Genomic DNA, 14245 nt, shown 5'->3' on the forward strand with positions numbered 1-14245 from the left:
TAGGTGTACTGTAGACTGTGTGTGCTATCCTGGTAGTGTACCTAATGTATTGATTGTAGGTGTACTGTAGACTGTGTGTGCTATCCTGGTAGTGTACCTAATGTATTGATCTTTGGTCTACTGTAGACTGTGTGTGCTATCCTGGTAGAGTACCTAATGTATTGACCGTAGGTGTACTAAAATCTGGTATCTTGACATTATTACGTTTGATATATTGGCCTGAGAACGTTGATATAGAAACTTGTCTATGAAATACTGTTAACATTTGATTGGCTGTTGACATTTGATAAAGAAACTTGTCTATGAAATACTGTTAACATTTGATTGGCTGTTGACATTTGACTTACTCACTTGAATAAGTTGATTTCAGGATGACAGTAATTGATGTAATTACCTGAGAATGTTATTACATATGTACCTGATGTACTGATCTGAATGTGTTGACAGGTAGAGATAGACTTGGGGAAGGATTACCGATACCACTCCACCTTCGCCTGTCCGATCCTGCGCCAACAGACAACAGACACCAATCCGCCCATGAGGCTTATTTGTGGTCATGTGATATCAAAGGACGCCCTTACAAAACTTTCAAATGGAACAAAGTAAATCTTTCTCTATAGCTGCTTAAAATCAGGGGGCTCTCCAAAGCTTGTATTTATATTAAACTGAAATCGTTTAATGTGATATTTGAATATTTTACACTATGATCCAAATTGTTTGAACTGAAAGTTTACACATATCAGGTATATAAGTTTCTTTTCTTTTTATAAATTAAGTAGGTAATGTAAAAGTTTTTTCTTTTCATGGTCCATATTCTTCACAGATTGTCTAAAATGATAAATTTTGCAGGATCTATTTTTCAGTGTTTATAGCACAATCTACTGCAATAAAAGCAGATTATTTTGCTATTTTTCCATGGGTTGTATTTACTGTGAAAAATTGTTTCCATGAAAATCCCCAAAATGAACACCTTAAGCAATATAAAAACGTTTACAGTATATTTGACCAGACTGAGGGGAGGGAGCTCGGGACTACAGATACGGCCTATACTTCACTAGACTACGATACCATCCTCAATACTCAAGGGGTTAGGTTCACTTACTCTCTCTACACCCTGCAATGTCACAGCAACATTGAAGGCACGAAGATAGATATTTCATTGGTCTCAGGTAAAAAATATCTGACCAGTTGCTAGGCTGATTCCTGTCCTTTAGGGATTACGGAGAAGCGACACCCATCTCCGAAGCGACACCTGTAGAGACTTGATTTTGCCATGACATATTCCGGGGATGTAGAGACTTGATTTTGCCATGACATATTCCGGGGTCGTAGAGACTTGATTTTGCCATGACATATTCCGGGGATGTAGAGACTTGATTTTGCCATGACATATTCCGGGGGAGTAGAGACTTGATTTTGCTATAACATATTCCAGGGGGGTAGAGACTTGATTTTGCCATGACATATTCCGGGGGAGTAGAGACTTGATTTTGCTATAACATATTCCAGGGGTGTAGAGACTTGATTTTGCCATGACATATTTCGGGGATGTAGAGACTTGATTTTGCCATGACATATTCCGGGGATGTAGAGACTTGATTTCGTCATGACATATTCCGGGGGTGTAGCGACTTGATTTTGCCATGACATATTCCGGGGGTGTAGAGACTTGATTTTGCTATAACATATTCCAGGGGTGTAGAGACTTGATTTTGCCATGACATATTCCGGGGATGTAGAGACTTGATTTTGCCATGACATATTCCGGGGGTGTAGAGACTTGATTTTGCCATCACATATTCCGGGGGTGTAGAGACTTGATTTCGCCATGACATACTCCGGGGGTGTAGAGACTTGATTTTGCCATAACATATTCCGGGGGTGTAGAGACTTGATTTAATCATGACATATTCCGGGGGTGTAGAGACTTGATTTTGCCATCACATATTCCGGGGGTGTAGAGACTTGATTTTGCCATGACATATTCCGTAGGTGTAGAGACTTGATTTTGCCATGACATATTCCGGGGGTGTAGAGACTGTAAGTGAGTTGAAGCCCTGGAGTGTCGTGGATGACAGCTAGGATAACAAGATACTTGAACAGTTCACCATTTTGAAACAAATTAAACACAGGATATGGTGATTTTAGTACCAATCATTCTATTCCAAAATTACAAAAAAAAATGTTGTAAAAGCAAAAAGCAGAGTTTACAATCTGGAGATATAAAGGTTTGCAATATTTCATCAATAAGGTTTCATTGGAGATAATTGAATTCATTGTTGGGTATAATTTGATGGAGTTATGCTAGATACAGGAATACATTAGTATACATGTTATAAACTTGTTTTTCAGGGTGAAGTGTCCTTACTGCCCTATAGAACAGCTACCCATGGAAGCCAAGCAGATTTACTTCTGAGAGGCCATGCTGATTAATGAAGTGGAAGTCAAAGGATTGCCTTTTGGTGGGACTTACGTAGTGGGTGTATTCTGCACAAGCTTGCTTCCAAATCAAAAGTTTAATTTGTGAATTTTGTTTTGAGAGCAAGACACCGATTTCTGTCAATTTCAGTGAAGATGTCTGGTGTTTCCTGCAAGAATATTGCTTCTACAGGGAAATAAATGTGGAATTCTGTTTATGAAGCCCTCAACGTTTCTAGATGTGACTCACACTCAACGTTTTAGCAACTTCCTAGAGGTCATAGTGCAACACTGACACCATGGAGGTCACATGTCAATATTGACACCATGGAGGTCACAGGTCAACACTGACACCATGGAGGTCACATGTCATAGTGCAACACTGACACCATGGAGGTCACAGGTCAATATTAACACCATGGAGGTCACAGGTCAATATTGACACCATGGAGGCCAGAGGTCAACACTGACACCATGGAGGTCACATGTCATAGTGCAACACTGACACCATGGAGGTCACAGGTCAATATTGATACCACGGAGGTCACAGGTCAATATTGACACCATGGAGGTCACAGGTCAACACCATGACAGCACAAGCATGTTTCAGTCTGTGATCTGACAGTATTTTTTACAGAGTTTGTGCTTAGACTGAACTTGTATATAATCAAGGGACAAATTTCTGTTTGTATTTATAGTTAAAGTGAAATATCTTGGACCGGAGGTGTGCAACTTAAAACCCCCCACCAAACTATTAAGCTATTTTGAAGGACAATGAACTTTTGAAAATAGCATTTCAATAAACATTTGCTCCTGGTACTGGATTGCATCCATACCCCGTTATTGTTATGTACTGGGTTCTTTATGTACTGCGTCAGTAACATGTCTATTGAACGACCCCGTTATTGTAATGTACTGGGTTCTTTATGTACTGCGTCAGTAACATGTCTATTGAACGTCCCCGTTATTGTAATGTACTGTGTTCTTTATGTTCTGCGTCAGTAACATGTCTATTGAACGACCCCGCTATTGTAATGTACTGGGTTCTTTATGTACTGCGTCAGTAACATGTCTATTGAACGTCCCCGTTATTGTAATGTACTGTGTTCTTTATGTTCTGCGTCAGTAACATGTCTATTGAACGACCCCGTTATTGTAATGTACTGTGTTCTTTATGTACTGCGTCAGTAACATGTCTATTGAACGATTCCTTTTTGATGTACAGCAATCCAGGGGAGACAATCAATTACAGTTGTAGGCCGGTGATCAAGATGTAAGATGTTACATATGTTGGTAAAATAGAAGATTTATCTGTTCCAAGTTTAAATGTCTGTGAAATGAAATGTAAAATATGTGATATTTTCTGTAATCAGTGACATCCCTGTAAACACATCATTGCTGTTAAAGGATCCCCGTGTTACTGCCAAAAACGAAGTCCATGTATTGGATAACCATGATGTCATTTTTGAAAGAAACCATGCATTGTGGTATTTTTATGGAAATAATAAAGAGAAAATAAACAAAATATAATGGATAAGAGTGTCTGAGTGTAGAACATTGGGTGGGGCTAGACCAGGATTTAAACCCTGGACATGAGATTGCTATTCTATCGCTGTAACCAATGGAGTTACCTGGTCAATGGAACCCTGGACACCAGATTGCTATTCTATCGCTGTAACCAATACTCCACCTGGTCAATGGAACCCTGGACACCAGATTGCTATTCTATCGCTGTAACCAATGGAGTTACCTGATCAATGGTACTCTGGACACCAGATTGCTATTCTATCGCTGTAATTAATGGAGTTACCTGGTCAATGGAAGTGTGCTAGCCCAATATTAATTGTACTACAGTTACGTCCAAACGGAAGTCAAGGTGACTGTATAGGAATAATGGCAGTGAAGTGGGACAGTGATCCTACAGAGAATCTTTTGTACCACAATTGACCTTTGAGATAATGTTTTGACCCCTAAAATTGGTTTTGACTCTTGAACAGAACAGGTCTAGTTAACATGTGGCAGTGTTTTGACATCCAAATATAAGGAAACATGTTATTTGACTTGTGAAATTGCAGCATTTTAAGGGTCAGCTGAAAGTCCTGGTGCCGGTATGTGTTTTATCACGGGTACATAACCACTTTGCCAAGTTATGATGAATAGAATCAAGGCCAAGTGGCATATTTAATATTTCTAATCAAAACAATGTCTTCTCTCTCAGATTTAGTATTAAATTTCTGTCTCCTGGCGGTTTTTGTTGCTCTTTGTGGATAAAGAAATGTAAATAAATATCTGTCGATTTCAGAGCTAGTTAAAAAGCTGATTGTACAGAAGGTGTAAATATTCTGTGTTGTTGTAGTGTAACGTTTGTTTTATCATTGTTTCTATTTATTCCTAATGTTAAGAACTTGGGTAAGATGCCCACCAGATCATTCTCAGTCTTACAGGAATTTACTTCACCCAGACTTTGCCCGATTGGTCGGGCAGCACTGAGATGTCAGTAGTGATTAAAAGGAGACGATAGTTGTTCCAAATATAAACAGACAACCGCTGTAGGATCAATTATCTGGATAACTTGGGTGATCTGTCGAGCAGATTAGCCGATAGGCCAAGTGTACTAGGTGGTCAGTCAATAGTCTGTCAAAAGTCCAGTGGTCCCTTTTTTAGTGGATATGATGATTTGTCAAGTGGATCAGTGGGTTGTTCAAATGTACCTGGTGATCTTTCAAGGGGATGATTGGTCAAGTGGGACATTGGGTTGGTCAAATGTACCTGGTGATCTTTCAAGGGGATGATTGGTCAAGTGGGACATTGGGTTGGTCAAATGTACCTGGTGATCTTTCAAGGGGATGATTGGTCAAGTGGGACATTGGGTTGGTCAAATGTACCTGGTGATCTTTCAAGGGGATGATTGGTCAAGTGGGACATTGGGTTGGTCAAATGTACCTGGTGATCTTTCAAGGGGATGATTGGTCAAGTGGGACATTGGGTTGGTCAAATGTACCTGGTGATCTTTCAAGGGGATGATTGGTCAAGTGGGACATTGGGTTGGTCAAATGTACCTGGTGATCTTTCAAGGGGATGATTGGTCAAGTGGGACATTGGGTTGGTCAAATGTACCTGGTGATCTTTCAAGGGGATGATTGGTCAAGTGGGACATTGGGTTGGCAAATGTTCAATTAGAGAGGATGATTGGTCAAGTGTCTTGGTCAATTATGGACAAAGTGACCTTTCTAGGGTGATTGGTCAAGTGGGACAGTGGTTTGGTCAAATGGACAAAGTGACCTTTCAAGTAGAGAGGAGTGTAACATGTTAGTCAAATGCAGCTGGTGACCTTTCTAGGGTGATTGGTCAAATATACTGTAGGTGATCAGTCAAGTTTACCATCAGTATGACACTGTAGGTGATCAGTAGTTTACCATCAGTATGACACTGTAGGTGATCAGTAGTTTACCATCAGTATGACACTGTAGGTGATCAGTAGTTTACCATCAGTATGACACTGTAGGTGATCAGTAGTTTACCATCAGTATGACACTGTAGGTGATCAGTAGTTTACCATCAGTATGACACTGTAGGTGATCAGTAGTTTACCATCAGTATGACACTGTAGGTGATCAGTAGTTTACCATCAGTATGACACTGTAGGTGATCAGTAGTTTACCATCAGTATGACACTGTAGGTGATCAGTAGTTTACCATCAGTATGACACTGTAGGTGATCAGTAGTTTACCATCAGTATGACACTGTAGGTGATCAGTAGTTTACCATCAGTATGACACTGTAGGTGATCAGTAGTTTACCATCAGTATGACACTGTAGGTGATCAGTAGTTTACCATCAGTATGACACTGTAGGTGATCAGTAGTTTACCATCAGTATGACACTGTAGGTGATCAGTAGTTTACCATCAGTATGACACTGTAGGTGATCAGTAGTTTACCATCAGTATGACACTGTAGGTGATCAGTAGTTTACCATCAGTATGACACTGTAGGTGATCAGTAGTTTACCATCAGTATGACACTGTAGGTGATCAGTAGTTTACCATCAGTATGACACTGTAGGTGATCAGTAGTTTACCATCAGTATGACACTGTAGGTGATCAGTAGTTTACCATCAGTATGACACTGTAGGTGATCAGTAGTTTACCATCAGTATGACACTGTAGGTGATCAGTAGTTTACCATCAGTATGACACTGTAGGTGATCAGTAGTTTACCATCAGTATGACACTGTAGGTGATCAGTAGTTTACCATCAGTATGACACTGTAGGTGATCAGTAGTTTACCATCAGTATGACACTGTAGGTGATCAGTAGTTTACCATCAGTATGACACTGTAGGTGATCAGTAGTTTACCATCAGTATGACACTGTAGGTGATCAGTAGTTTACCATCAGTATGACACTGTAGGTGATCAGTAGTTTACCATCAGTATGACACTGTAGGTGATCAGTAGTTTACCATCAGTATGACACTGTAGGTGATCAGTAGTTTACCATCAGTATGACACTGTAGGTGATCAGTAGTTTACCATCAGTATGACACTGTAGGTGATCAGTAGTTTACCATCAGTATGACACTGTAGGTGATCAGAAGTTTACCATCAGTATGACACTGTAGGTGATCAGTCAAGTTTACCATCAGTATGACACTGTAGGTGATCAGTCAAGTTTACCATCAGTATGACACTGTAGGTGATCAGTAGTTTACCATCAGTATGACACTGTAGGCGACACTGTAACATTATAAAATAATAGGATTTGTATTACATGTAATACATATTTATATCGAGAATAAACTGCTGTGTATCAAGGAGACCACACCGTTTATCTCTGACACTATCCCACTTCACGGTATCTTGAACAACAGATTTTAGTAAATGAAGGTTTGGTTATTTGGTACAAACTTTGAGTTGTTTAAATGATAGAACTAATTGACTTATTGTTTTGTCCTTAAAAAAAAAGAGAATAAATTGTTGATTTTTATATTGTCATTCCTGTCTTTATTTACTCAACAAACAAACATTTCACCCCAAAACGAAGTGTTTTTAACAGTTAGAATTACAGTCAAACTTCCATGTTTCAAACCTTAGGAAACCATCAGGGAGGGGAAAATTCAAAACACTGAGACTTCGATTCAAGAATTTTTAACTTGGAACATCTTTGAAATAGGCATAAGATGGAATATGGTTTGTTAAATGACAGAACACAAGGCAAAAAGTTTAATTTGAAATCTACAAAATATTGGATAAAATGTAACTAGAAAAATTGAGCTACCAGCTGGTCGCTAATGATCAACCAGTCCAGTCCAGCTACAATAATACAGTTTAAGCTGTTGGTACACTTTACCTGAAAAGCTTTAAACAAAAAACTAGATCAACAGTCTGTACAAGTTATAAATTTATTTGATGACATCCGAAATGCAAAAGCACAGAACTACATATATATAAAACATAACCGATTTCTACACACCACACCACACCCCTTTTACAGTCAAACAGAAGTTGCATGTTGGTCAATATGTAGTTCAACATTCATTTTATGATGTCATTTCAATTGTGACATCACAAGGCTTGCTACCAAATGTAGTATTTTCCTCCGTATAATTTTTATTCGTTCCATCTTGTTTTGATAATTAAAACAACATTATTTAGCATCAAATATAAGAATTTCAGATTTTTTTTCCGTGAATTTGTTCACCTGTACAAAAGTTTTTTTTTTTAATATTTCACTAGTCCAGTGACTTCTACAATTCCGATATAATAACAGACCTTCTGCACATGGTTCTACTCTAGATAGAGATATTAAAGGAGCATAATCTATTACAGTTTTACCTGCTGTGGAACACAGCACAATGACATAAATGAAAATATTTCATTAATTCTGAGAAAACACAGCTGTAACAATATATTTCACATTTAAAGGAGAACATTGTAATACAGAGATACTAGAACTCACAAACCAATACAATAGTCATCTTAATATCATACATCAACAACTCTATCACCATTTTTCTCAATATACTGTACCTCCAACAAAAGGACCAAAAAACGGATCAAGAAGTCAAAGTTGATGTTCTGTCATCTCTACCAAAGCAATTCTGTGTCTGGCCTCGGCCTGGGTATAAACAAGTGACAAATACAATCAATCTGCCTAAACTGGACTTCTGTCTTAACCAGACTTCTGTTCAAACTGGACTTCTGACTTAACCAGACTTCTGTCTAAACCCAGATTTCTGTCCAAACCAAACTTCTGCCTAAACTGGACTTCTGTCTGAACCAGACTTCTGTTTTAACCAGACTTCTGTCTAAACCAGACTTCTGTCTTAACCAGACTTCTGTCCAAACGAGACTTCTGTCTTAACCGGACTAATGTCTAAACCAGACTTCTGCCTAAACTGGACTTCTGTCTGAACCAGACTCTGTTTATGTTTCTCAAACATGATTGTTTACATCATTCTATATGTGATGAATGTTTGGACGGATTTCCTGAAAAAATCTCCACAGAGGGATATAAAAGTTTGATATGTTTTACTAAATACTGAAAATAAAAATTTAATTTGTCTCGGAGCAAAAAAATATAGATGATTAAATCTTGGGTCATTTTTTTACAAACTATTATAAAAGGATTTGAAGTAAACAACATACGCTCTGTAGCATTCTTCATGTGGATTACATGGAGTACATTAATGAAAGTAAATCAAAAATAAATAAATTCTAAAGAGTTATTAATATCAAGAAAATAAGGATTTTGGTCATGTACTTTGATAAGGCTTTCAGAAAAATTACATTTATACCAAAGTATTACATAAAAATTATATGACTTCTATGAAAAAAAGTGAAAATATCTAAAAAATATCTAAGAAAGGCTAGAGAGTTATAAATGCACCGTGTGAACACATAACAGCCAACGCCTATTTTTTTTTTATTTCTATCACATAAAATGTTATTCAAATACAAATTGCACATTGATAAATACAAAATCTGAACTGATGCTCAGCCGTGAACATGGTTGTCACAGATATAACAAAATGTTTACCAAATACTCCTTTCAACACTGTAGACAATAATGGACTCACCCTGAAAAATGTATGGTAGAGTCTACTAAAGCTACCTAGGGGTGAACACTCAACATCTGTAACACTCAGAAATATCACATCTATTCAATGATATAGCAACCAAATAAATATGAGTTTCATGAAATTTCTCAATATTTAACCTGACAAGGAAACATCTTCTCAACTTTTTAAAGATAATTCTGTTATGTTCAGAAGTCTGGAAATCTGAATATTTAACAGAATATGTCATTAACTCATTCACCACTGAAGACACATTTAAACTCTTCCAATTCAAAGGTTGGAATAGTTCATTATAAAATTTCAGGGGTGAATGAGTAAACAACAGATGTCTACACATCATTATCACATTTCTTGACTTACAGTCCAATACAAAATTAAAGGTCTTTTACATTTCATACATTTTTGGTCAATTATTCTGAAATCATGAATGTTACCTTTGAAACAGACATTGCAGTATAAAAGAAAACTGTCTAAAAATTTCTTTCACAATATTTTCTATATTTTCACTTGATAAATAATCATGCTTAGAAGTAGCAGGACAAGACAACATTGGAAAGTATGCAATTTCTGCCACAGAAAACCTCTGTATGGTCGCGTGTCAGATATAAGTTTGACATGTGATCATACAGAGGTTTTCTGTGGCACAAGTTCTCAACAATGAAATGACACCAGAGATGGCCAAAATGTAGGTCAAGCAAGCTAATGGCAGGTCATTTCAGCATTCAAACGTTTCTAAGTCATCAAAATCAGAAGTATGCTATTAAAAGTTGCCTTTAAATATATTAGTAGATATTTTTTTGAGGGGTATTTATAAGTTAAAGCGGTGATTTTAAAACATTTTTAATGCTAGGATATGTAGTGCAAGAGATTCCAAAATATACAACAGTCTGTGCAGATTATGTAGTCCACACTCTGATGGACCTGTAGGTCACACTCTGATGGACCTGTAGGTCACACTCTGACGGACCTGTAGGTCACACTCTGATGGACCTGTAGGTCACACTTTGATGGACCTGTAGGTCACACTCTGATGGATCCGGACCTGTAGGTCACACTCTGGGACCTGTAGGTCACACTCTGATGGATCCGGACCTGTAGGTCATACTCTGATAGACCTGTAGGTCACACTCTGATGGACCTGCACAAATACAGGTGACTTGGCAGGTATGTTAACTTAGTAATCAGAGTGTGTAACATTTGTTCTTTTTCCGGCTGTCTGAGAAATAACCAAAGTGAAGGGATACACCCTTAATAAAGTGAGTTTTAGATAAATTTGACATCACAGGAAACTTTTCTCCAACACAATTAAAGCATACAAACAACAATACAATATCTTTTATTATTAAGGGTTCTATTATGGGATGTAGGCTAGTTTCTGAGGTAGAATACCAGATCGGAGCTGTCGTAACCGGTGACACAAAATCCCATGCCTGCCTTGTGTACAAACTGTCCACCACACAGCTGTAAGTCTGTAACACTCTCACCAAAACTAAACTCAATCTGTAAAAACAGAAGACAAATAGTGACAAAATCTACTATATTCTTACTGAAAAATACTCAATCTGTATACAGAAGACAAATATAGAAAGTGACAAAATCTACTAAATTCTCACCAAAATATACTCAATTTGTAAAAACAGAAGATAGAATAAATTAAGTGACAAAATCTTCTATATTCTCACTGAAAAATATTCAATCTGAAAAACAGAAGACAATAATGTTATCATTTTTGTCACTTTTGTCGACAAAAAAAACCCTTAATCTGATGAACGGCAGACAATACCTTGTACAACATTGACGTAATCTGTGACACTCCTGTGGGAAACAAACATCACTACACTGTTAATTTTTGAAATTATCATCCTTTACAGTGTACTCAAAATAACTTGAATTCGCAAATGACCGACCTGTCTAAACCGAACCCTTCATCATTCAGAAACTCTTATAATAATACCTTCAAACAATTCTATAGTATTTATTTCACTGCATACACAGTTATATCCTAAAAAAGTAAAACCTATGTAATCAAAAAATCTGTGCAGTGATTTTTCTGCCTCCATTCCACAGGGGCCTGTGCCTTGAGACTTTGGGAAAAAGCATGATTCCCGGAAAAAAGTGATTTCTGCATTGATTTTGGAAAAACACAGCAGAAAATATCTACAATGTATAATCCTGAAATCTGTGTAATCCTACAATCCTTACTTCTCATAAATCTATAACCCTAAAACCTGTTTCTACCACTATTGCCCTTGTTTATCAACTCTCATTTAATTTTCCAACTTTAAAAAGACACTCGGTAACCTCTTAACTATTTAAAGTTTGAAAATTAACTAACCCTAGTTAGATAAACATGTTAATCAACCGACACTTGTTGTGTAAAACGCTACGTAATCCTTCAGTCCTAACATAACTTGTGCAAACCAATAACCCGTGGAATCTTATAATACTAAAACGTGTGTATCTTATACCCATAAATACTAGAACCTGTGTATCTTATACCCATTAATACTAACGTGTGTATCTTATACCCATTAATACGAAAACTTGTGTATCTTATACCCATCAATACGAAAACTTGTGTATCTTATACCCATCAATACTAAAACCTGTGTATCTTGTACCCATTAATACGAAAACTTGTGTATCTTATACCCATTAATACTAAAACGTGTGTATCTTATACCCATTACTACTAAAACTTGTGTATCTTATACCCATTAATACTAAAACTTGTGTATCTTATACCCATCAATACTAAAACTTGTGTATCTTAAACCCATCAATACTAAAACTTGTGCATCTTATTCCCATTAATACTAAAACGTGTGTATCTTATACCCATCAATACTAAAACTTGTGTATCTTATACCCATCAATACTAAAACTTGTGCATCTTATTCCCATTAATACTAAAACGTGTGTATCTTATACCCATCAATACTAAAACTTGTATATCTTACACCCATTAATACTAAAACGTTTGTATCTTATATCCATCAATACTAAAATGTGTGTATCTTATACCCATTTATACTAAAACTTGTGTATCTTATACCCATTAATATGAAAACTTGTGTATCTTATACCCATTATTTCTAAAACCTGTGTATCTTATACCCATTAATACTAAAACTTTCATATAATCCTTATACCTATGACTTGGTTAGGTTTTGCCCTAAAGATATGTACTGAAGTACACAGACATCCAGTACGAGTGTTAACAAGTCTTACCTCGGGATTCTCCCCTGCTTTCAGTTTCCAGATCCTTGCATACGTATCATCACTCACTGAAAGAAGCTGAAAGGGAAATTCACAAGAGTGCTTTCAATCAAATACATCTTGTTTAGTGCAATAGAATCAAATGTACAATTGCAAACATGTCAAAGGCGGGGTGGTGTGATGCCAACAGCATTGTAAACCATCTTCTTACATAAGTAAAGTTAAACCAGAGTACCGCGGGGCGGAACAATATACGCCCGTCAAATTCCATATAGTGTTATATACTTTCTTACATACTATAAAAAATGTAGGAGAAAATCTCTGGACAAAAAATCAAATACTGAAATGAACAAAGGACAATAACTTTTGCAAAAATTGTTGAATCAAAATTCTTTTAAGGGAGACACAACTTCATATCATGATTATAATGTATACCAAGTTTCAAAGAGATCCCTTGAAAAATGTAGGAGGAGATTGCCGGACAAATAAAAGTTTACGTCGGTCAGACGGACAACGCCATACCATAATACTTCCATCAAATTTGACGGGCGTATAAAAAGAGGCTCTAAATTTCTCCTCAAGAAAAAATAGGATTTTAAAGGATCCAAGACATAGCTTAATTCAAAACTATACCATCATTACAAATAAGTGTTTATGACATTTTTACCAGTTAAACACAAAAACTAATCAGTTAGTATTACGAGTAAAATGTACCTAGAATAAATAATAAAATGAAGACAAAACAAATAAGAAATATTCATTCAGTTAAAATACTGGATTCTCTTCACCAAAACAAGATGGTTGTGGCCTCTGTAATTGTTTAACTCATTCAACCCTGAAGACACATGAACTCTTCCAATTCAAAGGTTGGAAAAGTTCATTATGAAATCTCAGGGGTGAATGAGTTAATCAATATAACAATTTTGTGAGGTATCTGATTCACCAGTTAAAATATTTTCCAGGAATATATTTGTAATTTTTACAAGAACTCCACTTTATAAAAGACTGAAATTTTGTTGCTTTGGTTGTTTTTTAATGAATAAATCGAACGACGTTCATGCAAGACATCATTATCTTACCTCTCCACTTTCTGAGGCTATGTCCAGGGCATTAATCCAGCGTACATGGGCATTGACCAGGGCTGCTAGCCTTCCTGTTTTGGCACTGTATACCTTCAGTTGACCATTACCAAACCCTCCTACGATGATATCCTTCCATATACACAGACAGCTACAGGGATCACTGTAAATATCAGGTCAGTATTGTAAATATCAGGTCAGTATTGTAAATATCAGGTAAGTATTGTAAATATCAGGTCCCCATTACCTCTGATCCCAGTACCCCTGATCCCCGTACCCCTGATCCCAGTACCCCTGATCCCCGTACCCCTGATCCCAGTACCCCTGATCCCAGTACCACTGATCCCCGCACCCCTGATCCCAGTACCCCTGATCCCCGTACCCCTGATCCCAGTACCACTGGTCCCCGTACCCCTGATCCCAGTACCCCTGATCCCAGTACCACTG

The 14245-nt window shown here is 37.1% G+C and overlaps 2 protein-coding genes across 3 annotated transcripts in view; one reads left to right on the forward strand and one right to left on the reverse strand.

Moving 5' to 3' along the window:
• LOC110459015 (protein RMD5 homolog A-like) overlaps positions 1–7408 on the forward strand; it is a 29064-nt gene extending 21656 nt beyond the window's left edge. The window contains exons 8-10 of one of the 2 annotated variants that reach the window (XR_002463846.1): positions 448–602; positions 2353–2758; positions 2878–7408. Coding sequence is in view for 1 of the 2 variants with exons in the window: in XM_021511033.1 (XP_021366708.1) it covers positions 448–602; positions 2353–2416 (219 nt within the window). In the remaining variant the exon portion in view is untranslated. Of the gene's footprint in view, positions 1–447; positions 603–2352 lie in introns of both variants that reach the window. The other variant, XM_021511033.1, reaches the window with a different exon arrangement.
• A 401-nt stretch (positions 7409–7809) lies between these two features.
• Positions 7810–14245, reverse strand: part of LOC110459016 (WD repeat-containing protein 54-like) — a 24394-nt gene continuing 17958 nt past the window's right edge. Inside the window, exons 7-9 of the mRNA XM_021511034.1 lie at positions 13799–13961; positions 12732–12797; positions 7810–11000 (exon numbers count right to left, since the gene is read on the reverse strand). Of these exons, the coding sequence (XP_021366709.1) occupies positions 10869–11000; positions 12732–12797; positions 13799–13961 (361 nt within the window). The 3' untranslated portion in view covers positions 7810–10868. The remainder of the gene's footprint in view (positions 11001–12731; positions 12798–13798; positions 13962–14245) is intronic.

The sequence above is a fragment of the Mizuhopecten yessoensis genome, unplaced genomic scaffold, assembly GCF_002113885.1.
Source record: "Mizuhopecten yessoensis strain PY_sf001 unplaced genomic scaffold, ASM211388v2 scaffold9909, whole genome shotgun sequence".
NCBI lineage: Eukaryota > Metazoa > Mollusca > Bivalvia > Pectinida > Pectinidae > Mizuhopecten > Mizuhopecten yessoensis.